We start from the raw sequence: 27181 nt of genomic DNA on the forward strand, positions 1-27181 counted from the left end.
TAACAGTATAATTAGGAAGGACTTCTCACAAAAGTGGTATTTTGACTTATGTGCTTTGAAGGAAGTTAGGAATTCTGTGAAGTGGGGGTAGGGTGAGGGTGGAGAATATATTTCAGGTATGGAAGACCTTTTGTGCAAAGGCATGAAGGTGGGAGATTAGTTTGTTTAAATAGACAAGTTTGCACTGGAATGAGAACATTCAATGAGGGCTACAAAATATGATACAGAGGCATGTGGGAGCTAGATTGTAGAGATGACATAGACTTAGTTTCTTTTTCATTTATTTGACAATTAATTGTGAACAATGACTTGAAGGTATGTTACCATCTTGGATCTGCCCCCATACAAATATCGGACCAAAATGGCTATCTTCTAATGTGGAAAACAAAGTAAAGGACAAAGAGCTTTTACCCTCTTTTCTTTACTCTAAAAGTTTTTCTCTCCCAACTACAATGATTGTTCTTTGAGAATTAGGGCACTAAGGAAAAAATGAAAATTAATACGTGAATATAATAGCCGAAAACGGCAAATAATGAAATAAAAATGTGGTTCCAAATCTTGTCTTTGACATAAAACCACTTTGTGACTATTTACTTAGTTTACTATGTTACTTAACCTTTCAGTCCATCTCCCCCCACACTTCAACTCCCCTGACTACTATCTCAAATGATGTTATAGACCATTTGATGATGTGTATCATTAGATGGAGTTTCCATGTTGGAAGTTCCCTACATTAATAAAATGACAGGTCCAGGCCAAGTAAAATAATACTTTATATAATGTGCAAAGGCAATACTCTAGACCCTTCTTGATCCTCAAGTGCCTTAAACTCTTCCTCTTCCTATTACTATGTATACGTTTTCTGTTCTTATATGGGGACATACTGTTTCCCATGATAATCTCTAAAGTAGTATGATATCCTGGGCATATATACCTAGTTTCAATCCTATGATTCTGATACTTATGTGTGACCTTGTGCAAAAGTCACTTAACTCTTCTTGGGCCTCAGTTTCTTCCTCCATTAAAAAAAATGGATTATGATCCTATGACTATTTCTTTCTTTTTGGTATCTCCAACACCTACCACAATGCCTCTTAAATAATTCATGCTTAATCAATGCTTTTATGACAATAATTCTGTGAGGTAGGTAATACGACTATCACCTTCTTTAGTTTACAGAAGAAATGAAAGCTTCAAGAGGTTAAGTGATTTGGCCTCTGTCAAGCAGTTAATATGTCACACAAATCATTTTGTCAGAGCCGGGATTCAAATCTCGGTCTTGCTCTCCCTCTTTCCAGTAACACTGAACTAGAACTACCTTATCTTCATGGAAAACCTTTACTTTTAGACTATCCCTGCTCAGAGCACTTCCAAAAAGTTATTTAAGATCGCAGATTTAGACCTAGAAGGGATCTTAGCCATCCTTCACTCCAACTCCCTTATTTTACAGACAAGGAAACAAGCCTCCAAATCATACAGCAAGCGAGATTAGAATTCAGGTCCATTCTTCCTCATTTTACAGACCCACATTTCCTTCTATCGGGTTCCTGAGGCCCAGACAGGGCTCACCAGCCCCGGTAATACCATTTGAACGAGCATCTGTTTGAAACGCTGATAAGAAACTGCCCCCATTTCCCCAGCATTTTCCAAATGGAGCCTTCAAGAAGAAAAGGACCATTCAGTGACTTTGTTGAGTTCTTTGTCCTCAATTGGAAGTGGGGGAGGGGGAGAAGTGTGTATGTGTTACGGTGAAGCTGGGCGGGGGGCGGAGGGGGGCAGAGAAGGCGCCGTGGGGAGAATCCTTCATACTGACTTTCTGAACTTGGGGTAACTCTAGCCTCCCGACCGCCGCCGCCGCCGCCGCCTGAGCCCGAGCGGAGCATATTGTGGCTGAGATCTCTAGCTCCGGCTCATCTCACGGTCTCCCCAATTAGGCTTTACTGCCTGACGTCATGTCTGCTAGAGATTGGCTGTTCGGACCTGACACTCAGCTCACTCGCTCTGAAACTTTTAAAAAGACTTTCCTGCCCGGGCTGCCCCAAAGAGTGATTGATTCCTCCCGCCCTCTCCCACTAACAAATACACACAAGTTCCACCACCCCTGAGGCCCCCCAAGATCCCTGGCCGCCGGTCTCGCTGAGGAAAAATCTGTTTCTTAGAGAGCAGGAGAGCGCTCAGTCAATCTCAGTCCGTACCTTCCGCGCGCCCCCGGCCCTCGCCCCTCCCCCTCTTTTCTCCCGGCTCCCCACCCCCACCCCCGCCCCCTCCTACTCTCCACTCTCTGCTGGGGTCTGGGTTGGCTTGGCTTCCCCCTACAGTTCCCTCTCCACCTCTGAGCATGTTTTCCTCTCCCGAGCGGCTCCTTTCTCGATTTTGCTAAAACCTTGGGATCTGAGCTTTTCTTCTGGGAAAAGAGGGAGGGAGAGTTGAGCTGTGCAGAGTGGCGGGGGGCGGGGGCAGGCTCAGCAGGAAAACCGTGTAGCACTGTTGAGTGGGAGCAGCGCTCTAGTCCTGGGGAGAGGGTAGGGGAGCGACCAAGGCAAGCAGAGAGAGAGAGCGCGCCCCGAGTGTGCAGTGCCCGTCCCCTTCCCGCTCCCCGAGCGGCTTGTGCCATGGAGGTGACTTGGATCAGGTGGGGACTCCTGTTGTGGGCCGGGGTGTTCGCGTCCTCGGTGCACAGCAGGGTGAGAAGGATCACCTATGTGGTGCGTCCGGGCCAGAGCGGCTCCTCTGACGCCGGGGTCGCTGGGGCTACGGGGCAGCTGGGCTCTGCCCTGACTCTAGGAGGGCATCAGAGGCAACAGAGAACTTTCAATGTTGCGCTCAACACCCGCTACAGCAGCAGCAGCAGCAGCAGTAGCAGTAGTAGCAGCAGCAGCAGCAGCAGCAGCAGGAGCACACAGGAACGGACCCGCAGGATGAGCAAACCAAGCACGCCAAGCGTGCAAGTTCTCCGGCAGCCGCAGCCCCCGCAGGAGCAGCTGCTCCGCTTGGGCCCCGGCGTGCAGCACCATCCCAAGCCCGTTGGCCACCCTTCGGCGGCGCAGTTTACCAAACCCGGCAGGCACGTTGTGCGCTCCAAAGTACAACAGGAGACCCACAGCAGCAGCTCCAGCTCCAGTCTGCAGGTTCACCAGAAGCAACAGCTGCAGGGGTAAGGCAAACACCTCCCTCCCTTCCTCCTAACACCTCTCGGTAGAAGATCCCTCCTACCTGCCCCAGAAGAATTGGGAATAAACTTCAGAGAAACATCGGGCCTGTACAAAGCGGCTGAAAGCAAGTACCATTCTCTGCCATCCAGCAAGCCAGGAAGGATGCAATGATAGCTAGAGAAACAAAGTTACTTTTAATGAATTTAAGACCAGGATATACTCTTTGTTACTATGTTGTGGAAAATTTCAAAAGTCATTTCAGCCTGGGATGTTACCTCTTTCAAGTTGAACAGTTACTTTAGACAATGGGTGTAAAACGTGAAGACATTACTTGTTCCCCATTCAAGCTAATTTAGCTAGGGAAATCAGTTCCTAGTATCTATCCATTCATAGTCCTTTTTTTTTTTTTTTTTTTTTTTTGATAAAATAGCACTTTTTTGAGGCCTCTGCATCTTAGTACTTTTATGTTTTCTGCACCTGTGTACAGTCTGTAGGAGTGATTTCACCTAAAAGATTGTTTCTGACAATTTTTGTACTTTTAATTCAGCATTTCTAAGTGTAGAAACATCACATGAATGGGGATGGGGAAAGAGGTTAGAGAGTTGGATTATTTTTTAAAGAATGATATATCAAGAATGTCTTTTTGTAAAACTTATCTCTGAAACTATTTTATTTATTGCTTATTTATACTAATACCATTCTTACAACATAGTATTTTTTCCTTTTTAAGCAGAATTTTCTTACTATGACTTTTTTCCTCTTACAAAGATGGTATTTCTTGCGGAAGAATCAGTTTTCATTAAGACTCCATGGCTTCCTTCCTCACTTCCTTGCTCTACTATCTTCTCCCCTTTGGCAGTTAATTTTGGGCACCTTGTATAACCAGTTAGGCCTTCCCTAAGGCAGGATTTTTGCTCTTAGAGGGAAAAAGCCTTTTGAAGTTTGGGTTTGGGGGAGGTCAGAATGATAATATTTGCTGCTGGATTACTTCCTACCTTTGCTGTATTGCAGGGTGAATGTCTGTGGAGGGCAGTGCTGTCAAGGATGGAGTAAAGCCCCTGGCTCTCAGAGGTGCACCAAACGTAAGTAGTCATGAATACAACTTGCCCAGAAAACTTTTTTGTGAAGTGGGTTTGTGCAGTGGTAGAGCAGAATAACAGTGATCCAGGCACAAATAATTTCTCAGGGGGTAATGACTATTTTGGGGCATGTTGAGTCTGAATATTCATGTCATTAACCCCAGACAGTCATTAATGCTCAGGAAATACTTTGGGTCCCAGTAATTATTGTGCAGTAATATTTTGGAAACGTCACTTTCTACCCAAAGGTCAGTTTTGGTCTCATGGCACCTTACTGAGTTATTAATCATTCTATCATACCTTTCAAGTAAGAAAATGGCAAATACAAAAACATTTTCATTGTAACATTATTGGCATAACAGAACTAACAACTTTTGTCTTCAACATGGGGAAAACATATGAAAAAATTTCTTAAAGTGGAGGATGCCACCCCCTAGGTAATATATGTACTAACATAGAACATTATCAGTTTAAAAGCTGTTTGAAAACAGCAGCCAAGATTTGCCAGTCAGTGGTACTCTAACATCTACTAATAGATATTCCTGTGGGACTTCTCTAAATCCAGTGAAAGGATCCACTTTTTCCCATGCACTTGTAGCCGTTAAAGGACAAAGGGAAGTAGTCTTTTTGACTTCCTCTTGATTAATAATTCTAATAAGAATGCTAAATATAAATAAAGGCATTTTATCCATTTGAAAAATTTTGAACCTTGTAGGTATTCTCTGCAATCCTTCTGAAACAGTCAGTAGAACATGAATTGAAATTGTTTAATTTTAAAATTTATTTACTGGTATAAAGTAAAACAAATTTGACTTGTTCTCTTCTCCAGAGATATAATTTTTAAAAGAATGATTTTGCATGTTCACATGAAAATCAAAGAACAGTATAGATAATCCACTGAAATTATTTTTGAAAATTGCTTTTAATTTTTGGTCCTCCTCAAAAAAAAGTTATTTATAAAATTGACTTTAGGGAAAATGTATGTTAGAGCAAATTAATCATTTTGGTCCTCACTAATAAGAAGCGAATGGCAGCCCAGAAAATGATTTTGGGTTCAAGGTTCTGGTATTTATTGTGGAGTTGTCAGTTTAGAGCCAGACTTGACCTTAGAGGCCAGCTAGTTCAACCATCTCATTTTACAAATGATTTTCCAAACTGGGATTCAGAGAGGTGTAGTAATTTGCCTAAGGTCATACAGTTAGAAATATCAGGTGGAATTTATCCACTGTGCCACACTAATTCTCTTATAGTGTTCTAACTAATCCTTAGATCAGAAGTATTCTATTCTTTCTGGTTCCCATGATTATAGACTTTTTAGGTTAAATGGTCATTCAAATTGTAAACTATACTTGTCTGCTATATTTCAGCTAGTAATACATACAATAAAAACTTAGTTTAAAACAATAGTTATTAGATTAATTGATATCTGTTACAAATTTAAAATTTATGCCAAATTTTATACTGCTATGTATAGTACAAACCAAATATAACATAAATAGCTTCAAATCTAGTTATTTCAATGTATGGATAAGAAGAAAAAAAAAAAGAACAGCAAACAGTGTATGATTACAGTTTTTAACTTAACATCTCTCACATTGCTTAAAAGTGATCTAACTTCTCTGGGTCATCTGTAAAAGAGGGAGTTGGGCCAGATAACCTTTAAGTCTTTCTAACTATAAATTTATGATCCTATAATAATCAATATGTATTCATTAGTATTTATAAGAGAAAAAATGATATATAAAAATCTTTGCAGATGTTGCTGCTAATGTTGATGTGGAAAGAAGAGAGACTAGCTATATAGTAGAAGACCACTTCTCCAAAAGATTCTGAGAACAGAGTAGGTTCTTGGATCTAGGAGGGCAAGAAGAGTCTGAATATTGGGAGTCCATCCCATTACCTCTCTTTTTCTAGACAGCAAGAAGAGGAATAGGCACATTCTTCCTTTGGCAGACTTCTCAACAAAATCATAGAAACTCAGTTGGAAGATGGCCCTTAAATTACATAGCCCAGGCCATTCATGATCAAGAAATCACTTTAAAACATTTTTGACATGAGATTATCCATCTTCTGTTTGTCTACCTATAGTAACAGGAAACTCACAACCTCCCAAAGGAGGCAACTGGGTGACCCAATGCACAACTGGGCCTTGGATCAGGAAGACATGAGTTCAAATCCAGCCCTATCCTTTTATTGTTTATGTGATTCTAGAAAAGTCACTTAAATTCTCCCTGTCTCAGTTTCTTCAGCTGTAAAATGGAGACAATAAAGACAATAACTACTTCTCAGGGTGATTGTGAAGATTAAATGAGGCAATATTTGTAAAATATCTGGCACCTAGTAAGAACTTAATAATTATGTATTTCCTTACTTCCAAAACATCCCACCCCACTTCTGAACATCTTCAATTGTTAGGACATTTGTCTTACATGAACACTAAAGTTGCCTTTCAGTAACTTCCATGCTTTGCCCCTGAATGGCCAAGCAGAAAAAAAAATTCTTCTTTCATGTGATAAACCCCTTTTTTATTTCCTTATCTCCAGCCTAAACTTTCTTAATTGTTTCAATTATCTTCCCATGACTTGTTCTCTAGTCCCTTTGCCTTCTTAGTCTTTTTCCTCTTGACATGCTCAAGCTTAATCTTGCTAAAATTTTAAGTCTGGACCTGAATACATCATTGCAGATGTGGTTTAGCTCTTCTGGAGAGAGTTAAGAAGTATGTTTTTTATATTGATGAAGAAGGTACATAGAGCTAAAGATTTAGAGCTGGAATCAATCAGCAAATAAGCTTTTATTAAGTGCTTGCTACTATTTGTGCCAGACATTGTGCTATGCCTTGAGGATAGAAAGATAGACTTGAACTAGCTCCTGATCTCAAGGAATTACAGCCCAATGACAGAGACATGTATACATACAAATTACATCCAAATAAAGACAAGGCAAATTTTTTAAAAGGGGGAATACTGGTGTTTGGAGAGTAGGTTAAAAATCAGCAAAGGCCTCATTTGGAATTTTAGTTCATCTTGGAAGAAAACCAGAGATTTTATAAGGTAGAGATAAGAAAGGAGAGCTTTTGGGATATGAAGGACAGCCTGTGCAAAAGCAAGGAAGTCCAACTTATTTTATGGAGGTTGAGGCCTAGAATGGATTCTACCAGAGTTTCATGTGTACTAAGTAACACAGCTGGGATCCCAACCCAGATCCTCTGATTTCAAATCTGGTCTTCGTTCCATCTCATCATCTACTTCTGATAAATGAGACCAAAGTCATATCTCCACAAAATCATTTCAAGGGGCAGGTCAATCTAGAAAGGGAGAAAGAGAATTGAAGTCAGTAGTAAAGTGATGAACTGTGTTGGCAGCACCCTTGAAAAATGACACATCAAGAAGGATTGGAGAAGAGGGAACCATTACCTATTGAATTACAAAATGAGGGACAGTGGACTTTGTAATGGTAGAAATTCATGCATGAAGCAGTTAAAATCTATTGCTAAGATATGGTTTTGAGTTTTATTTTTCCTCCATATTACATAACAGCCGAAGTTCTTGCACTTCTTGGATTCATGTAATCTTTCAAGATGAAGTGAGCTGATCCAAAGCAAACTTGTGAAGCAGGTGGCAGTTGTGACCTTTTTTTTTCTGCCGTCCAATGACCTAGTCTAGTGTTTTCATATTTCTCTATCCTCCTGGTCTGAGAGGAATCAATCTAAATAAACTATTTTAGAAATAAAGCATTAAACCTCTCAGGGCTTAATTTCCTCTTCTGTAAAATGACAAAATTAGGGGTGTTTAGTCTAGAGAAGAAAAGATTTAGGGAAAGATGTTAATAGTGATATTTCAAATACAGGATTGTAGTGGGTAGAAGGGACTAGATTTATTCAGATTAGTCCCAAAGGATCAATTGGAAATTGAAATAAGTGAGATTTTAGCTTATTGTACAAGAAAAAATTTTGTAAAAGTAGAATGTGTTAACTTGCATGATGGTAAATTTCCTTTCTTACTAGAAGTCTTCAAGCAAATGTATAATCACTTGTCAGTTGTATTCTGGAGGGAATGCTTGTTGATGTATAAGTTGGACTAGATGGTTGGCTTCTGAGATTCTTTCCTTTCTGAGATCCTTTACAACTGAAATCTTATGATTTTGTGATTCCATGATCTCTAAGGTACTTTCCAGCTCAAAATCTACTCCTAAGATATTTTGACTCCAGGATCAATTATAAACATATTTGTCATTTAAAAACCATTCTTCCAATCATCCTCCAAACTACTTTTCTTGTCTTATTACATAATACTACTCTTCATGAACTTTATGGTCTAGGCAAACTAACCAGCTTACTTTTTTCATACATAATCTGTTTTCTCCATATCTTTGCACTGGCTATGCCTCATACCTTAAATCAGGGGTCCTCAAACTTTTAAAATAAGGGGCCAGTTCACTGTCCCTCAGACTGTTGGAGGGCTGGACTATAGTAAAAACAACCTTGTTTTGTGGGTCTTTAAATAAACTTCATAGCCCTGGGTAAGAGGGTTAAACGTCCTCAGCTGCTGCATCTGGCCGCGGGTTGTAGTTTGAGGACCCCTGCATGCTTCCCTTCCTCTCCTCTATCCCCTGAATCCTTTCCTAACTATTTTCTTGTCCCAGGGGTGCTAGTGCTGCTTCCATGGACCTCTACAATTTTATCTTATATTTGTTTTTTTTTTTAATATGCTTTGCATACATCTCTATAATCCATATAAGATCTGAGGAATCTCATCTCAACTCCTACTCTCATAAATGAATTGGGCCTGAGATCCTCACTGAGTTTAAATTTAACTCTTGAGGGATAGGAGTGACTCTCTAATGTCTATGACTTAAGCCTACACTGATATATTTCCCATCAAGGTTGTTAGTTGAGATCCATTTAGTCAGCCAGCCTTAAGTGGTATTTTAAAAGGAAGATTTTACTGTAGTACTACAAAAAGAATGTTTACTAGAAAAAATTTCTCCCTATCCTTCTCCCACTCTCCAAAGTTTGTGACACATTCTTCCTCTTGTCATACATGGAACATAAAGGCTAGGGAGAAGTGGACTTGGACATATAATGCATATGTGACCAACCACAGTTTCTGACTTCCAGAAATTTTTTTTTTCCTATTCATAGTGTACTTAGGAAGGTCCTTTAGGCACATTTTCTTTGATGGACTCATTATGCAGCCATTGAATCTAGTCTATTCATGACACCCAAGGATATGGATACTGCCTCCAGCTGATCTGGGAATGCCATTTGGAATACAATGGCAATATGAGAGTCTCTGTTGTGTTGAACACTGATGGGAAGATGGGATGTCTGACATCCCTTTCTGGAGCCTTTCCTTTACTCCTCACTACCACTCCCTTTTTTTCAGGGATGTAAATGCTCCAGTTTCTAGAAAATCCTCAGTATCTTAACTTGTTTGATAATTTATAGACAGCTATATGATCCCTAGGGAATGTCAGGTTTCTTTTGATTAATCCACCCTACTGAACACAATTCTTTTTTTTTTTTCTTTTTCAAACAATTTAATAGTATTTTATTTTTTCCAGTTACATGTAAAGATAGTTTTCAAAATTTATTTTTTCAAGATTTTGAACTCCACATTTTTCTCTCTCCCTCCTCCCTAGGACAGCAAGTAATCTGATAATAGGTTATACATGTACAATCATGTTAAACATATTTCCACATTAGTCATGTTGTGAAAGAAGAATCAGAACAAAAGGGAAAAACCATGAGAAGAAAAAAAAAAAAAAGAAAAGTGAAAATAGTATGCCTTGATCTCCATAAAGACTCCATAATTCTTTCTCAGGGTGGGGATAGTATTTTCTATTATGAATCTTTTGGAATTATCTTGGATCATTGTATTGCTGAAAAGAGTCAAGCCTATTATAGCTGATCATCCCTTAAATACTGAACACAATTTTTTTCCTATCTGAACACAATTTTTATGCAATTTCATTCTAATTCTAAGGTCTTTAATTAATCGAAATCCATTCCTACTTTGGTATTAGAGCTGAAATGACTTATCCTACCAACCCTTATACTTGTGTGTGTGTGTGTGTGTGTGTGTGTGTGTGTGTGTGTGTGTATAATTAGACCTTAAGATCCTTAAGGACAGGAACTATTTGATTTTTTTTTTTTTTTTTTTGGTATCGCTTGGGTCTAGCCCATAGTAGTGTTAGGGTTGGGTACTTAATAGATACTTAAATGCTTGTCATTGTTTGAGAGGGGTCTTTAGAGTCTTTTCTACTAACCAGCCCCTTAAGGTAGTTGGCACAAATATGATGTACTCCCATTTAATGGATAAAGAAAATAAGTCTTAGAGAAGTTAAGTGACTTGACAGTCATTCAGTTAGCGAGAGTCAACATCAGGTCACATGACTACACTCTACATGTAGAGGGAAACCTCTACATCATGCTGCTATTAGTTTTAAGAATTCTCTCTTTTCCCCTAGTGGATCAGTAGCTCAACAATGGCCCAGATTTATAGATGAGTGTTTTCTGCCTTCCCAGTTTTGGCAATGGGAAAGTATGCTGTATTGATCTTAGAGGAAAAATAACAATTTGTGAATGGAGAAAATCCAGGACAAACATTTGGGGGGTGGGGGTGTATCTAATTTTTTAGATAATATTATTTAAATTATTAAATAACTGATTTTTACTTTTTTCACTTCTTTCCTCTTTACAGTTGAGTGAGACTACTGAACTTACACATACACACGTGTGTATGTATGTGTATGTATATGAATGTGTGTATATACATATGTACATATTTTTCACATAAAAAACACAAGTACTTTTAAAGGCTAGCAATTTTAAATTAGAAGTTTAGTATATAGTATATTAGTATATATTATCATTCAGTATACATATTTAAATGTACAATATAATTACATTTCTCATTTTTGGATAGTTTAAGATCTTCATCTTAAATTTATTTAAAACATAATGGAGCTTTATGTTTGATTATTTTTAAAAATTATATTTGAGTCTATTTTTCTGTCTTTATTTTGTTCATTATTCACATAAATCAGTTGATTTATGTGGACCCAGCATACAATATTCAGTTGATTACAACTTAAATTGAAATGAGGTATGAAGATTAGAATATAAATGAACCTTAAGTTTAAAATAAAATAAATGTAAAATAAGTAGTCTCATCCTTGTAGGTGAAAAACAACAGATATTTCCATGCACCATTTGGATATTTATTTGCCATGAAGAAATGATAAAATACATACTTAACATGACTTTTTGCAGAATCATCGAATCTCGAAGTTGTTAGAAGCCTTTGAGAATATTCAGTTCATCATATACACAAATGAAAGCTTGCCTTTCATTATATTTAAAAAGTGGTCATAAATTTGATTATGCAAGTCTTTATGAAGTCTATTAGATGGTTAGGTATTTTATAAGACAAAACCAAAACTTTTTCCCTTCAGAAACTTCCATTCAGTTGGTGGTGTGAATAAGGAGAGGGAAGCAATATGTACATAGAAAAGGAAACATGAAATATATATGAAATAAATAAAAAGTAATCTTTTTGAAGGTGGGAAGGTAAGTGGCTCAAAAAATTGAAATCAGGAAAAGATCTGATTAGAGGAGTTGATGGAAGTCAAGATAGGAAGGGACAACATTACAGGAATAGAGGAAAAGTCAGTGCAAAAATATTGTGATGAAAACTGGAATGCCATGTATGGGGAGGCCAATTTAGCTTAAATGGAGAGTGTGTAAGAGGGAGTGATTAGAAATCATCCTAGAAGGATAGTTTGGAGCCAGATTGTTAAGGGCTTTAAATGCTAAGCAGAGGATTTGTATTTTCTTCTAGAGGCCATTGGTAGTCACTCAAGCTTCTTAGGTAGGGGAGTGTCACGGTGACACTTGTACTTTAGGAATGTCAATTTAGCAGCTTTATGAAGGAGTGGGGAGAGACTTGAAATAGGGAGATCAATTATGAGGCTATTTCAGTAGTTCAAGTGAGTGGGGATGAAGGTCTTAATTAGATTGGTTTTGGTATGTAAGAAGAGAGAAGGAAATGGAGGAGAGAGAGATGGCCTTATAACCAATAAGATTTGGCTACTGATTTGATGATGAAGTGAAGAATTGAGGATGACTCTTAGTTTGAGAACCAGGGAAACTGGATAGATAGTGATAATCTTGACAGAAATATGGAAATTAGGGTGGAAGATGATTTTAATGATTTTTACTTTGGACAAATTGGTTTTAAGATTCTTATGTATATCCAGGTGAAGATAGGCCCAGGAAGCTGGCGAAGTGTGATTGGAATTTATCATATGTGGATTTGAGAGTGTCCTGCATAGATATGATTGTTGAATTCTTTAGAACTAATGAGATTACCAAGAGAAACTTTGTTTAAAAATGTCCTATGAGGAGAAACCCACTTCCCTCAAGTTGATAAGTTCCACTTTTGAAAAGTTCTTGGAAGATGTACTTTATGTGTGTACATACCTCTATTGCTAACTGAATCGAAATGAGGCATAGTCTTAATTGAATGCCAATAGTGATGTCTGTTCTGTGCAAAACAGATGACCTAAAATTTGATTCTTTCCAAAGAATTAGTATTACTGTTTTGTAGTTTATGAGTTTTTTGATTCCATAGGGTATCATAAACCTCAGAGGTGTGACCTGTTTTATTATTTATAGGTCTTCCTTTTGATTCCTTCCCACTTTCTCCCTCAGTTTTTGATTCCTCACTCCCTCCCCTCAGCTTTTGGTAAATACCTATTTTTTTTTTCCATTGAGGGAGAAATTAAATGTGGGCACCTAGATAGTGCAGTGGAGAGAGTGCTAGGTCTGGAGTCAGAAAGACTCATTCCTCCCTTGAGTTCAGATCTGGACTCTGGCATTTTACTTCACTCTGCTTGCTTCAGTTTCCTCATCATATAAAGAGCTGGAGAAGAAAATGGAAAACAACTACAATATGTTTGCCAAGAAAATCCCAAATGGGGTTACAAAGAGAGGGACATGACTGAAACAACTGAACAATAATATCAAGAAGTGAGAGGCAACCCAGTTGAAATAAGTTTTAAGAAAGAAAGAAGGATTCATGGAAGATTAAGAAAAAATAAGAAAAAAACTTAAGTAGGATGACACTTTTTTTTTTAATTGAAGAGAGAAAGGTGGGAAAATTAAGCAGAACAATAAGAGCAGAAATTTAAGAATTTTGGACTTTGGAGGCTGTCCAGTCTAGTCCAACTATCTTATTTTACAGAGAAGGGAACTTGGTTCCAGAAAGTGAAGATATATGCCCAAAGACACATAGATAGTAGGTGACAGAGTAAATCTGGCATGTTTTCCACTGTATGACAGTGCCTCCAGACAGCTGTTTTTACTTTTTGAGTTCAATGATTTTAAGAGATAGCATCTCAAATGACTTATTTTTCCTTAGCAGGGAAGATTAAAACTGACTTGTCATTGCTGTCTCTTAGCCCAGATAGATGTAAGAACTGAGGCAAATAGAGCTTAAGTGATTTGCCCAGAATTTAGCAATTGTCTGAGGCTAGATTTGAGCTAAGTCTTCCTGACTCCAAGCTCAGGGTCTCCTATACACCATGGTACCTAGTGTTGAAATGTCAAATGAAGAACCACTGACTTTTTGTTAAGGAATCCATAATGACAGTTTAGGTATAAAATTGGAAGGTTGGATGTCTTCAAAATTCAGTGCATGTACCCTCTTTAGTAAAGAACACAAATTAGATCATCAATTTATTTATCATTTGTTAAGTACCTATTCATTAAAGTGCATTATACTAAACATTGGCTAAGTTGCCAGTCTTTTAAAAATTTCTTGGATCTAATAGAGCAGCAAAGTTATAATAGTTCACAGCATAAAGATTCTTGTTTCTTTTAATGCCTAAGGTAAACAGAGGGTGAGTCAAGCCTGGGTGATTGGAAGGATAGTGGTCCCCTCAATAGTAATAGGGAAGTTAAAAAAAGGAAGAATTTTGAGACAAATAGAGTGGGTTCAATTTTGGGCTTGTCAAATTTAAAAGGTTTAAGGAATATCCAATTTAAGATGTCCAGTAGGCAGTTGGAGAGGTGAGATTTGATCTAAGAATTAATAAATAGATCTGGGAATCATCTGCACAGAAATTATATTTGAATTCATGGGAACTAATGAGATCCCCAAGTGAAATAGTCTAGAGAAGAAAAGAAGGCCCAGGTCAGTCTTGGGTGACAATCTAGTAAGTGTTTGAGATGGGTTTTGAATCCAGGTCTTCTTAAGTCAAAATCCAGTCTTTTATCCAATATGGCACACTTTTTGTCTCATATCCATTTATTCAGTTGCTATAATTTAAAACTTTTAACATTTTAATATTTCTACAGATTCTACTCTATATTCTGTCTGGTGATATTTTTACTTGAGACAATGATAGCTGATTTTTAAAGTATTTTAAGGTAAAATTTAAAAAAAATACTCTTGTTAATGGAAAAAAAAGGATCACTTATACTAAGCTTTTTCCTCCCATTTTCTTTATCTTTTTCCTCATGCTTTCTTAGAGCCTTTAGAAATATGTTAATTTATCATAATCAGTAATCTTTCCATGGATGAAAAAAATAAAAATTAATCATCTCCAATCGCCTTCATCAAACGTCTAGAAAGGTACAGTCTCAAAATTCGAAGGGACCTTAGAGGTCCAAACTTTACCTGGATAAGAATTCCTTCTATAAAATTCCTAGACCTTCAGTGAAGGAAAAGCTTCTTCCTCCCAAAGTAGTTCATGCAGTTTTTGTATAGCTCTCACTTTTGAGAATTTTTTTTTCTTCATATCAAGGTTAAATATACCTCCCTGGAACTTTCATTTATTATTCCTCCAGGACTACCAAAAAAACCCAAAAACATACCCACTACCGCCACTAACAAAACAAACAAGTCAATCTATTTCACATGATCATTATTTTAATAATATTTAATTCAGAGTGTATGCCCATCATTTGGGGAATGACTGAATAAGTTGTGGTATATGAATATTATGGAATGTTATTGTTCTGTAAGAAATGATCAGCAGGATGATGTCAGAAAGGCCTGGAGAGATTTACATAAACTAATGCTAAGTGAAGTGAGTAGAATCAAGAGAATATTGTACACAAAACCAACAAAATTCCATAATGATCAACTCTGATGGACATGGTTCTTTTCAACAATGAGGTGATTCAGGCCAATTCTATTTATTTTATACATGACCAAACTGTTATTTTGCTGTACAAAAAGAATCAGACTCTGAAATATTGTACAATTAGCTTGTGAAGGAAATCAAAAATGCAGGTGGGCAAAAATATAGGGATTGGGAATTCAATGTAATGGTTTTTAGTCATCTCCCAGAGTACTTTCTCTGGGCGTAGCTGGTTCAGTTCATTACTGCTCCATTAGAAATGATTTGGTTGATCTCATTGCTGAGGATGGCCAGGGCCATCAGAACTGGTCATCATATAGTATTGTTGTTGAAGTATATAATGATCTCCTGGTCCTGCTCATTTCACTCAGCATCAGTTCGTGTAAGTCTCTCCAGGCCTTTCTGAAATCATCCTGTTGGTCATTTCTTACAGAACAATAATATTCCATAATATTCATATACCACAATTTATTCAGCCATTCTCCAACTGATGGGCATCCACTCAGTTTCCAGTTTCTAGCCACTACAAAGAGGGCTGGATTCAGGCCAATTCTAATAGATTTGTGATCTACATCCAGAAGGAGGACTATGGAAATTGAATGTGGATCACAGCATAGTATTTTCACCTTTTTTGTTGTTGTTGATTTTCCTTTCTAATTTCCCCCCTTTTGATCTGATTTTTCTTATGCAGCATAATAAATATGGAAATATGTATAGAAGAATTGCACATGTTTAATATATAACATAATTGCTGTCTAGGGTAGGTATCTAGAGGGAAGGGAGGGAGAAAATTTTGGAACACAAGGTTTTGCAAGAATGAATGTTGAAAAATTATCTTTGTAGTACTTTGAAAATGAAAAGTTATTATTAAAATATTCAATGTTAATAGCATTTATATAACTCTTTAAGGTTTACAAATTGATTTACATGTATTGTATAATTTGATCCTTACAACAAACATAAAATATATAGTTATTATCTCCATTTTACAGATTTGGAAACAGAAACCAAGAGAACTTAAGTGACTTGGCTGGAGTCACACAGTTAAATGTCTAAGGCAGAATTCAAACTCATATCTTCCTGACTTCAAGTACAACACTGTTTCTGCTATACTACTTAGTTGTCATATATGTGAAGGCAGGTATTGTGCATCCTATAAAATATTTTCATTTTGGGAGACATATCCAAGTGTTTCAGCTTATCATCTTTGTTATGTTCTCAAAGCCTCTCACTACCAGTCACTTTTTTCTAGACATTTTTCCTCTTATCGAGAGTCTTCCTAAAATAAGGTATTCAGAAGTGAATACAAAAGCCAAAATATATTCTGACTAGGGTGAGTATAGTTGATTAACACTTCCTTCATTTTGGATACTCTGTTTCATAATATAGCATAAAATCATATTAGGCTTTTTGACTGCCATATTGCACAGTTGATTCATAATTAAATATGGAATCCACTAAAACCCCAAAATCCTTTAAACAAAATTATTATCTAGATTAGTTGTCTCTGAAGTATAGACCTAAGCCTAACCCAAGGAGAGTGTGGTCACTTGCTTAACCAGTTAGAAAATGGATCTATCCTCACTCTCCCCACAATAGTAATTGTCAGGCTTGTTTCTAATACAGTCATACCTATCTTTATCCCCAGATCTTCATTCCTTCTCCTCCTGAATTGAGCTCCCAGATCTTTCTGGGAGTTGACCCTTCAGGAGCAGTTTTAATCTATCTGCTAACCAGACAACTGCAGTGCCAGTGCCTTTAGAAAAATTGCATTCCATTCCCCCATCATAACCATCTCCTTTCCTTCCTACCCCAGGTCATCTGAGGCTTTGGGACTGTCAGAGGGCAGGTACTGTGCATGAGATGGGGTAAATAAGAGGCCTTTCACTCCTTTTTGTTTTTAGTGGGATGGAATGTTACAGAATGAGCAGGCATATATTGATTGAAAAAGATTGAAGATCTTGTTAGATTCTCATCCATCCTAAAACTCAGTCTCTTCAGTAACTTTCCTATTACCCTCCTTGTTATCTAAGTTCTGAATCTCTGTTTAAGTCGTTCTTCTTTATCCGATACTTCTAATTATTTGCCAAATCTTCATCTCTATCTCCACAATATCTTCTAAACAAGTAAGTACAATTTGACTAGACTGAAGAATTCAAATATGCAATATTTCCTGATAGACTAATGCTAGACTTGGAAGGACCTTAAAATCCCAATGTTGGACTGTGTTTATTATCCTAGTCAAGAGGGAGCCTAGAGCTTATTGAATAAGAGAGTAATGTTGATAGATCTGTATTTAAGTCTTCAATGCTGTGGGCTAGTTATGTGGATAATGAAATGGAGGGGGAAGAGAATAGATAGGAGACCAATTAGGAGGTTATGAAAATATGTATTTAAGATGAAGGTCTGAATTAGAGTGGTGATTGTATGAAAAGAGATGAATGAAAGATGTGTGGAGATAGACTATGAAGATTAATTGAATTTGTGAAGTGAGAATGAGTGAGGAGTTGAAGATGACTCATGTTGTGAAACTCAATTGCCTAGCACATAGTAATCACTAAATATTATTTTGACATAGTCTAACCATTTATGTCTTTCTAATATTTCCAATAAAATTTCAGTTTATATCTTTCTATTTTTTTACACCAATCCTTTCTATAAAAAATATTTTGTAGTTGTTATCATTTATTTCTTATGTGGTGTATGGAACCCCAAATATCTTATGATTCTCTAATTAATTTGAATAGAATTTCTCTTTCTAATCTCAATTACTGGAAGGATCATGGCATCTTTGACAGAAATAAGGAAGTTTAGAAGAGGGATTTTTTCCTGGGGGGGGAAGCAATAAGTTCTATTTTGGACAATTGGATTTGGGCCATTGATAGGGCATCTAGCTGCAGATTGTTCTTTGAGCAAGAACTAAGAATTTTGTTGAAGAGAGTGAAAGAGGAGAGTCTGAAAGCTGTCTTGAAGGTTAACATTAAAAAAACCCAAAAAGCTAAGATCATGACAACTTGTCACATTGCTTCCTGGTAAATAGAAGGAGAAGAAATAGAAGCAGTTTCTCATTTTATTTGGCTCAAGATCACTGCAAATTACAACTGCAGCCACAACATTAAAAGATAGTTGCTTCTTGGAAGAAAATATGGCAAATATGTATACTAAAAAGCAGAGACATTACCTTGATGATAAAGATCCATATTGTGACAGTTGTGATTTTTCCAGTAATAATATATGGCTGTGCGAATTGAACCAAAAGGAATGTTATATGCTGAACAACTGATACTATCAAATTGTGGTGGTGAAGACTTTTGAGAGTCCTTTGGATAGCAAGAAGATATCAGTCAATCCCTAAAGAAATTAATTCAGGATATTCATTGGAAAGTCAAATTCTGAAGATGAAACTTAAAAAAATTGGTTACCTAATAAAAAGAAAGAACTTATTGGAAAAGATCCTGATGTTGGGCAACATTGAAGGCAAAATGAGAATGAGATGGCAGAGGATGAGATCGATAGGAGTTTGGACACTTTGGTAGGTAATGGAGGATTGAAGAACTTGCTATGCAAGGGTCCATGGAGTCACAAAGAGTAGGACACTAATGAGTGATTGAACAAGGATTAGAGAGACTGAGGCTAGATTTGTAAGTCTGGGAGTTGTCTGCTAGGGATGATAACTGAACCTCTAGAAGCTGATGAGATCACTGGAAAAAGGTCTAGAAAGAGAAAGGCTTAGGATTAAACATTCCATTTAGATAAAATGTCCCATTTCCTAGTTAAATAAATAAATAAATAAATATATATATATATATATATTCCATTTTTCCCTTGATACTATGACTTTCTCCTAAGATTGCCACACTAATCCTCTTCTTCAAGTTCTTCCTTTTCATTTTACTTTGAATTCTTAACAAAAGTAACCTTTGTCAGTTTTGAAGTTATCACTTGTGATGCTGTCCTTTGGTAGTAAGCATATTAAATGCTTTCTTCTGTAGTCATATAAAGACTTCCATGACTTTTCCCCTTGACTTATAGTTTTCACAGCAACCATTCATGTCCCTACCCAGATCTTGCTGCTGTGCTAGTGTCTCTTCTTCCTTATCTTGTATAGAGTTTTCATTGCACCAGCTCTTCTAACATTTGCAACCTCATTTTATATACTCTGGCTTCTTTATTTAGAGGTGATCATGGCCTGGAAGAGATAGCTTCTCTCCATTCACTACCAATTTTAAATTTCTTTTGGCCCACATCATCTGATAGAGTTAGGCTTAAATGAAGTGAATATTGTACAGTTTTCCCTGTAATTTTAAACCTCCTATACAACCATTGGCCAATTACAGTATTTTTTGTGTTTTTTTCTCTACCACATTTGAGTAGAATAGTTGGCATGAGCCCACAGAAACAGTTTTTCACAATGTCATGCTTTGTAAATTAGGAGATGAATAGAGTGATTTTTGATATGTGTGAAAGTGATATTTCTATGCCAGAAAAAAGGAAAGATGTATTAGTGGATGGGATTATAATTTGAAAAAAACTGACAATCAGAAGTTAGTGTGATGGCTGAGCAAAGGAATAGTTCATTTTCATAATAAATTCATAGTGCAGAAAAAGATTAGGAAGTTAAGAAAGAGTATTTCCTGGAGTGGAGATGAGAGACAGGAAGGAGTCAGATTTTAAGAGTACAAAAACTGGAGACAGGATCTTGGAGAATAAGGTCACTGTAATTTTAAAAGTAGTTTTGGAAGAGACTTTATAGGTAAATCTAGACCAATTTCCTCCTTTTATGGATAAGGGAACTGAGGTCCCAATGAGTAAAGGTTATAAATAGCAGAGAAGGTATTTCAACCAAAAGCTGCTGCCTTCAAATCTAGTGCTCTTGTCTCTATAGCTAGAGAGTGGTTTCTTGTGTCAATATGGGTGGTTTTTTCCTCTCACTCATGATTTCTAAAAGCCATAATCAATGAAACCATAACTTATCTGATTCCCCAAATTTCAATCTTTCCTGAACTTTCTTTTTTTATTGTAAGCTATTTAAATGGAAAAAAAAGTAGAGATTCATCCCTTTCCCTTTATCTATATGCTTAAGTTTAGCACTGTTTCTTAAGCAGGTAGCTAATATTTACTTTTCACAAGGTATTTTTCATTTTAAAAAGTACTTTATCTAAACCATGCTACTTCCTAGAAAAGTTATTTACTAGTGGGTTGAATGTATTGTTATTTATGATAGATTGGTTTCAAAGTCAGTACATCTTAATTCTCCTTCATTGCTTCATCATGAACTATTTCTATGATGTCATGTATAAACATAGGAGCATAGATTTAAAGTTGGTCTAGGACTTTGTTAATTGTAGTTTAACATTTTAATTGTTTGTTTAAATATTCTTTTTCTTTTTAAATTTTGAGGTCTAAATTCTTCCCCTGCCTATTTACTGAGAAGGCAAGAAATATGAAAGAAATATGTTGCACATGTGAAATAATGCACAGTATATTTCCATATTTGTCATACTGTTTAAAAAAGGCAAAAACAAAGAAAATGAGAAAATTACATTTCAGTTTGCACACAAAGTTCATCTGTTCTCTCTCTGGAGGTGGATAGTTTTTTTTTCATGAGTCCTTTAGAATTGTCTTGAATCACTGTATTGATCAGAGTAGTCAAGTCTTTCACAGTTGATCATCTTTTTTTTTCTTTTTTCTTTAATATTTTTATTTTCCATGAATTGCATTTAAAACAATTTTTAGCATTTGTTTTTAAAACTTCAAGTTTCAGATTCTCTCCCTTCCTCCCCCATTCCCCATCAAGAAAGGACATGTAAAGTTGTGCAAAACAATTTCGTAAGTCATGTCATGAAAGAAAACATAGATCTCTCCTCCACCTGCCCCCCCCAAAAAAAACCCTCAAGAAAAATAAAGTTAAAATGTGTCAGTTTGTATTCAAACACAGTCAGTTCTTTCTCTGGGTATAGACAGCATTTTTCATTATAAGTCTTTCAGAATAGTTGGGGATCATTGTATTGCTTAGAATTGCAAAGTTGTTACAGCTGCACAGTTGATCATCTTTCCAACATTTCTATTATTATGCATAGTGATCTGGTTCTTCTCATTTCACTTTGCAGGAGTTTGTGGCATAGTGGCACAGTTTTCTGGAAATACCTTTACCTCCCTTCCCCCACCCAGTAATTTCTCCATCATAAGTACATTAATACTCTAGCACAGTCATGTCATAAATACTTTGGTCGTTACCCAATTGATGAACATTACTTAAATTTCCCATTTTTTGCTACCACAACAAGAGTTGCTATAAATATTTATATGTATATAGGGTTTCCCCCTTCTTCTCTGATTTTTTTGGGATACATAGTAATGGTATTGTTGAATCAAAGAGCATAGTTTTATAGCCCTTTGTGCATAGTTCAAAATTATTTTCTAGAATGGTTGGACCAATTCATTTCTCTACCAGAAGATAATTAGTATACCTATTTTCCTTCATTCCCGCTAACATTTGTCCTTTCTGATGTGAGGTAGCACTTCAGAGTTGTTTTAATTTGCATCTCTCTAATCAGTAGTGATTTAGAACATTTTTTCATATGACTATATAGCTTTGTAATAATGACTATATTATAATGACTATATAATATTCTTTGACTATCAATTTGGAAATTACCTTTTTATAAATTTGACTCAGTTTTCTTTATAGTTGACAGATGTGGCCTTTATCAGTGAAACTTGTTATAAAATTTTTGAAGTAATTTTATGTAATTATAAGTAGTATTTATGAAGTAATTTTTTTAGTAAATGTATTTATTATCCCTTGAAGAGGGCTGCAGATAGTGGGGGAACTCTGGGTATAAGAACTTTCAGCCCAGAAGGAACCTGTTGACATGTCTGGTTGACTCTCTGAAGGATCTCAGGATCAGCCTTTAGTGGAGGAGTGAAATAGGCAGGAGAGAGACCAGGATGGTCAAAGATGGAGTGTCCTTATTTCAAGTCCTCTCAGCCCTTAAATACCTTAGTAAGATTATATCACACAGCACATTGAGTATATGCCAACTATAGAACCATCACCACATCACACTGTGAAAGTGCTAACTATGATAGCATTACATCACCACAGCACACTACACATGTGTTAACTATAAGCACCCTGCTATTGATATGTAAATTCCTCTTACTGTAAGTATCCCTTGCTTCTAGTAGAACACAGGTGGTCACACTCTCTTTGGCTTCTCAGGAAGAGAGGTGGGTACCAAAGGGAAATGGGGAGCTAAACCAAACATTGTCAGCAGGTTCCCTCTGGACTGAAGGGTCTTATACCTTACCCAGAGTTTCCCTACCCTCCGTGGCCCTCTGCATGCCCTGATTATTATTTTTTTCTTTTTTGCAAGACGATTGGGATTAGATGACTTGCCCAGGGTCACACAGCTAGGAAATGTTAAATGTCTAAAGCTGGATTTGAATTGGTTAATGCAGTAGATAGAGCACCAGCTCTGAAGTCAGGAGGACCTGAGTTTCAAATATGGCCTGAGATCCTTAACACTTCCAACTTTGTGACCCTGGATATGTCACTTAACCCCAATTGCTTCAGCCAAAAAAATTCCAACATGTTCTTGTTGGATTCTGGTTTCTAATTCATTCTAATCTTTGCTTCTCTTTTATGAATGAGCCCATTCCATTCACCTTCAAATGTATGATTACTATATATTTTCCTCCATCTCATTTTCTTTTACTTATTCCTTTCCTACTCCTTATCCTTTCCTTCCTAAAAAGTCCATTTCGTTTCTAACTACTGCTCTCCTTATTCTGCCCTCCCTTTTTATCATCACCTCTTTTTTTCTTATCTTCTTTTCCTCCTTGTCCCCTATTGGATAAAATAGAGTAAGGGCAAGTAAGTAAGGTTTCTCTATATAGAATTTCTCTATATAACTGAGAACACAAATGTTACTTTCCCTCTTTGAATCAATTTTAATGAGGTTCAAATGTTGCTTTCCATTATCACCCCCATTTTCCTTTCACCATAAAAACTCTTCCTTGAACTCTTAGATATAAAAAAATTTCCCCCTTCTATTTCTCCCTTCCCCCCTTCTTCTAGTGCATCTCTCTCATCCTTTCATAATTTTTTTTGAGATAATTCCAACACAATCGACTCACACCCTTGACCTCTAGTTGTCTCTTTTTAACTATACTTATAATCCTAAAGTTCTTAGGAATTTGTATATATCATCTTTCCATATAGGAATGTAAGCAATTTAACCTTATTGAATTCCTTTATGATTTCTCTTGCATGTTTATCTTTTTATGCTTCTCTTGAATCTTGTGTTTGAGAATGTCATATTTTCTATTTGGCTCTGTCTTTTTTCATCAGGAATGCTTGAAAGTCTTCTCTTTCATTAAATATCCTTTTCCCCTTATTGTACTCATTTTTGCTGGATAGATTATCCTTGACTTTAATTCTATCTCTTTTGCTTTCCAGAACATCATAATTCATAGCCCTCTGTTAGTAGAAGTCAGTAGTAACCCTCAGTAGTAGAAGTCAGTAAATCTTGTGTGATCCTGACTTTAGCATGATGTGTGATTCCTCATTTTATTGTTTTGCTTTATTATACTACATAAGATACAGCATTTTTTTCCAACAGTAATTGAATGTGAGCATGTGCTCACATTGTCACATTTTGGTAATTCTTACAACATTTTAAACTTTATTATTATTATTGTTATCGTTATTACTATTATGGTGGTCTTTGATCAGTGATTTTTGACATTACTATTTTAATTACTATTACCATAGTAATTGTAAATAAATGTTGCATCATGAACCACATCTATCCAAAACAGTGAACTCAATTGATAAATGCTTCATTGACTGGTTGTTCCACCATCTCTCACTCCTTCAGCCTCTCTATTCCCTGAGACTCAAAATATTAAAAGTAGGCCAATTAACCTTTAGGGTTAATTGTAGGATATTAACCCTACAATGTAAGTGTTCAAGTGAAAGGAAGAGTCCATTGTTGTGGCATTATTTAAAGAAACTGCCATGGTCATCTAAGCCTTCAGCAACTACCGCCCTTATCATTCAGCAGCTATCAACATTGAAGCAAGTATATATACCCACAAAAGATTATGAATTGTTGAAGGCATAAAAGATCATGATTAACATTTTTAATAAGAAACTACTTTTAGACATAATACTCTTGCATATTTAATAGACTACAGTATAGTGTAAACATAATTTTTATATACATTAGGAGATCAAAAAATTCATTTAGCTTGCTTTTGTGTGTGTGCTTTATTGCTTTAGAATTTAGCTGTAATATTCCTGGGAGTTTTCATTTTGGGATCTCTTTCAGGACATAATCAGTGAATTCTTTCAATTTTTGTTTTATTCTATAGATGTAAAATATCAGGGCAGTTTTCCTTTTTAATGTCCTGAAATGTTATATCAAGGCTCTTTTTTGATCAAATAGTTTAATATCTCTTAAATTATCTCCTGCCAATCTCCTAACTTTTCTTAGGTCAGAAAAATATCTCACCTTGACCTTTTGTTGGTTTTATTCCCTCAAAAATGTGATTTTAGGTGTTATTTTAAAGTTGTTTGCCAGGAAATTTTGAGAGTTCAGCTGGGTGGTTGCCTCTAATCCATCTTAAGTGGGCTGATAAACTCATTTGCTGACATTTATTTCCTAGATTTTGGTGTACTATTATTACTGCTACTGCTACTGCTACTGCTGCTACTACTCTAGTTAACTAGCTAGTATTTATATAGTGCTTACTATGTGCCAGGTATTTTGCAAGTATAGTATACATATGTATCTGTATCTGTATACATGTATACACATACACACATACATAAACAAGACATATATGTGTATTTATATACACATATATACATATCCACACATTGCTCCCCTCATTTTATATATATATATATATTATATATATATATATATAATCAAATGAAATCATACGTATAAAGCATACATATAAAATATTTTTATATTTATATACATATATATGTATGCTTTATACATATTATTTCTCTCTCTCTCTCTTTCTTTTTTTGCTGAGGTAATCAGGGTTAAGTGACTTACCCAGGGTCATACAGATAGGAAGTGTTAAGTGTCTGAGACCAGATTTGAACTCAGGTTATCCTGACTTCAGGGCTGATGCTCTATCCACTGTGCCACCTAGCTGCCCCTTTATACATCTTTAATTTGATTCTAACAACTACCTTGGCAGGTAGGTATTATTATTCCCCTCATATTACATATGAGAAAACTGAGGCATATAGATGCTAAGTGATTTACTCAAAGTTACATAGATACTAAGAGACTTGCTCAGTTCCTAATGTGTCTGAAGTTGGATTTGAATTCAAGTCTTCCTGACTCCAATATTGGTGCTCTATCCACTATACTATTTAGCTGCAATTCAGAATAGATAATTGTATTTTGAAAACTGCAGTATAAAATATATATTAAATTGTGGTTATCTTTGTTCATATTGATGTGTATGATTTACTTCATCCTCTTAAAAGTTAAGGAAATAACATTTTTTGTGAAGGTTCCTATTAATTGTTCTTTATTGTATTTTAATAAAAAATAATGAAAAGATTCAACTCAGACAAACACATTAAGTGCCTACTGTGTAAAAGGTAAGAAGCAGCAGGTATAATGGATAAAGAGTCTTTAAGTGAGGAATATTAAGCAGGGTTTAATGACTCTCCAAAATCATAACTTATAGAATAAATGCTAATCTTCATTGGTAAAGAGAGTTTGCTGACTAGAAGATGTCTAGATTGATGAATCACAGATCCAGTACAAAAAAGAAAAGTGTACAAAGCACTGGAGATACAAAAAGAAAAATGAAATAAACGGTTCTCTCTTTCATTGGGAATAAAAGCTTACTACAGTCAGAGGGGGGCAAGAGACAGAAAGTATCCTTACTGTACCCTAATCAAATCAATTTGGAGAGACTGTACAGTGTCAGTTAACAGACTTTCCTCTCTGTCCTCCACCTGGCTGAAGGAGGAGATGAGAAGAGTGTCAAATAAAAGAAAAACTGAATAGAATTGGAGAGAAATTGTGCATCTGTACTCTGAAAACCTCAGAAAATCTTAGTAGTTTGTATTTATGGCTTCTGTCATTCCCCCAGGAGAATAAGTACACAGTACAGTACAGTATTTGTGAATTTTCTTATTCATTAGAATCTCTTGGCAGTATCCCCTGAAGAAAGTGAGGGGTTCTGTATAAATGTGACAGTCCTAAAGCATGCATATGAATTTAGGATCTACTAAAGTTGCCTTTGCCAACTAGTGAATACTTTTTATATATACATAAGCAGATAAATAAATACATAAATAGATAAATAAATACATAAATCTACATATGTCTATATTTATATTTTTGTATTATTACCTTTTTAGTGTTTAGTTATGCATTCAGAATGGAAAACATTAGTTTTAATACTTAAGTCAAATTCTTGCCATGCATATCAAGATTTTCAATTTTCAAGAATTTGAGAGGAGCAAGCAGCAATTATTTTATTAGCAGTAACCAAGAGAGTTTGTGTTTTTCAGTCATTATTTGTCTTTGTTACTAGTATAGTGAAGAACAAAATCTCTTCCACACCAGTGTCCTCATAACAGCACCAACACATTATTACTTTTTATAAAGAGTAAAAAGTCTAAACTGAATTAGGGAAGACAGGGCTGTGGTGCCATTCTTTGAGGTCATGTTTACTCAATCCTGGAAGTCACTGGAGGAATTCATCAGATGTTTGGAAGCAGACCAGTTAAGAATTTCAACAATGACACAC

General features: G+C 36.1%; 1 protein-coding gene across 5 annotated transcripts in view; it reads left to right on the forward strand.

The window, feature by feature from the left end:
• Positions 1–2061: 2061 nt before the first annotated feature.
• The window catches only part of LTBP1 (latent transforming growth factor beta binding protein 1), a 421971-nt gene continuing 396851 nt past the window's right edge, over positions 2062–27181 (forward strand). For all 5 annotated transcript variants that reach the window (XM_031951251.1, XM_031951252.1, XM_031951253.1 and 2 more), the window contains exons 1-2: positions 2062–3154; positions 4164–4234. In XM_031951251.1, coding sequence (XP_031807111.1) covers positions 2613–3154; positions 4164–4234 — 613 coding nt within the window. In that variant the 5' untranslated portion in view covers positions 2062–2612. The remainder of the gene's footprint in view (positions 3155–4163; positions 4235–27181) is intronic.

Source organism: Sarcophilus harrisii, chromosome 2 (genome assembly GCF_902635505.1).
Source record: "Sarcophilus harrisii chromosome 2, mSarHar1.11, whole genome shotgun sequence".
Taxonomy (NCBI): domain Eukaryota; kingdom Metazoa; phylum Chordata; class Mammalia; order Dasyuromorphia; family Dasyuridae; genus Sarcophilus; species Sarcophilus harrisii.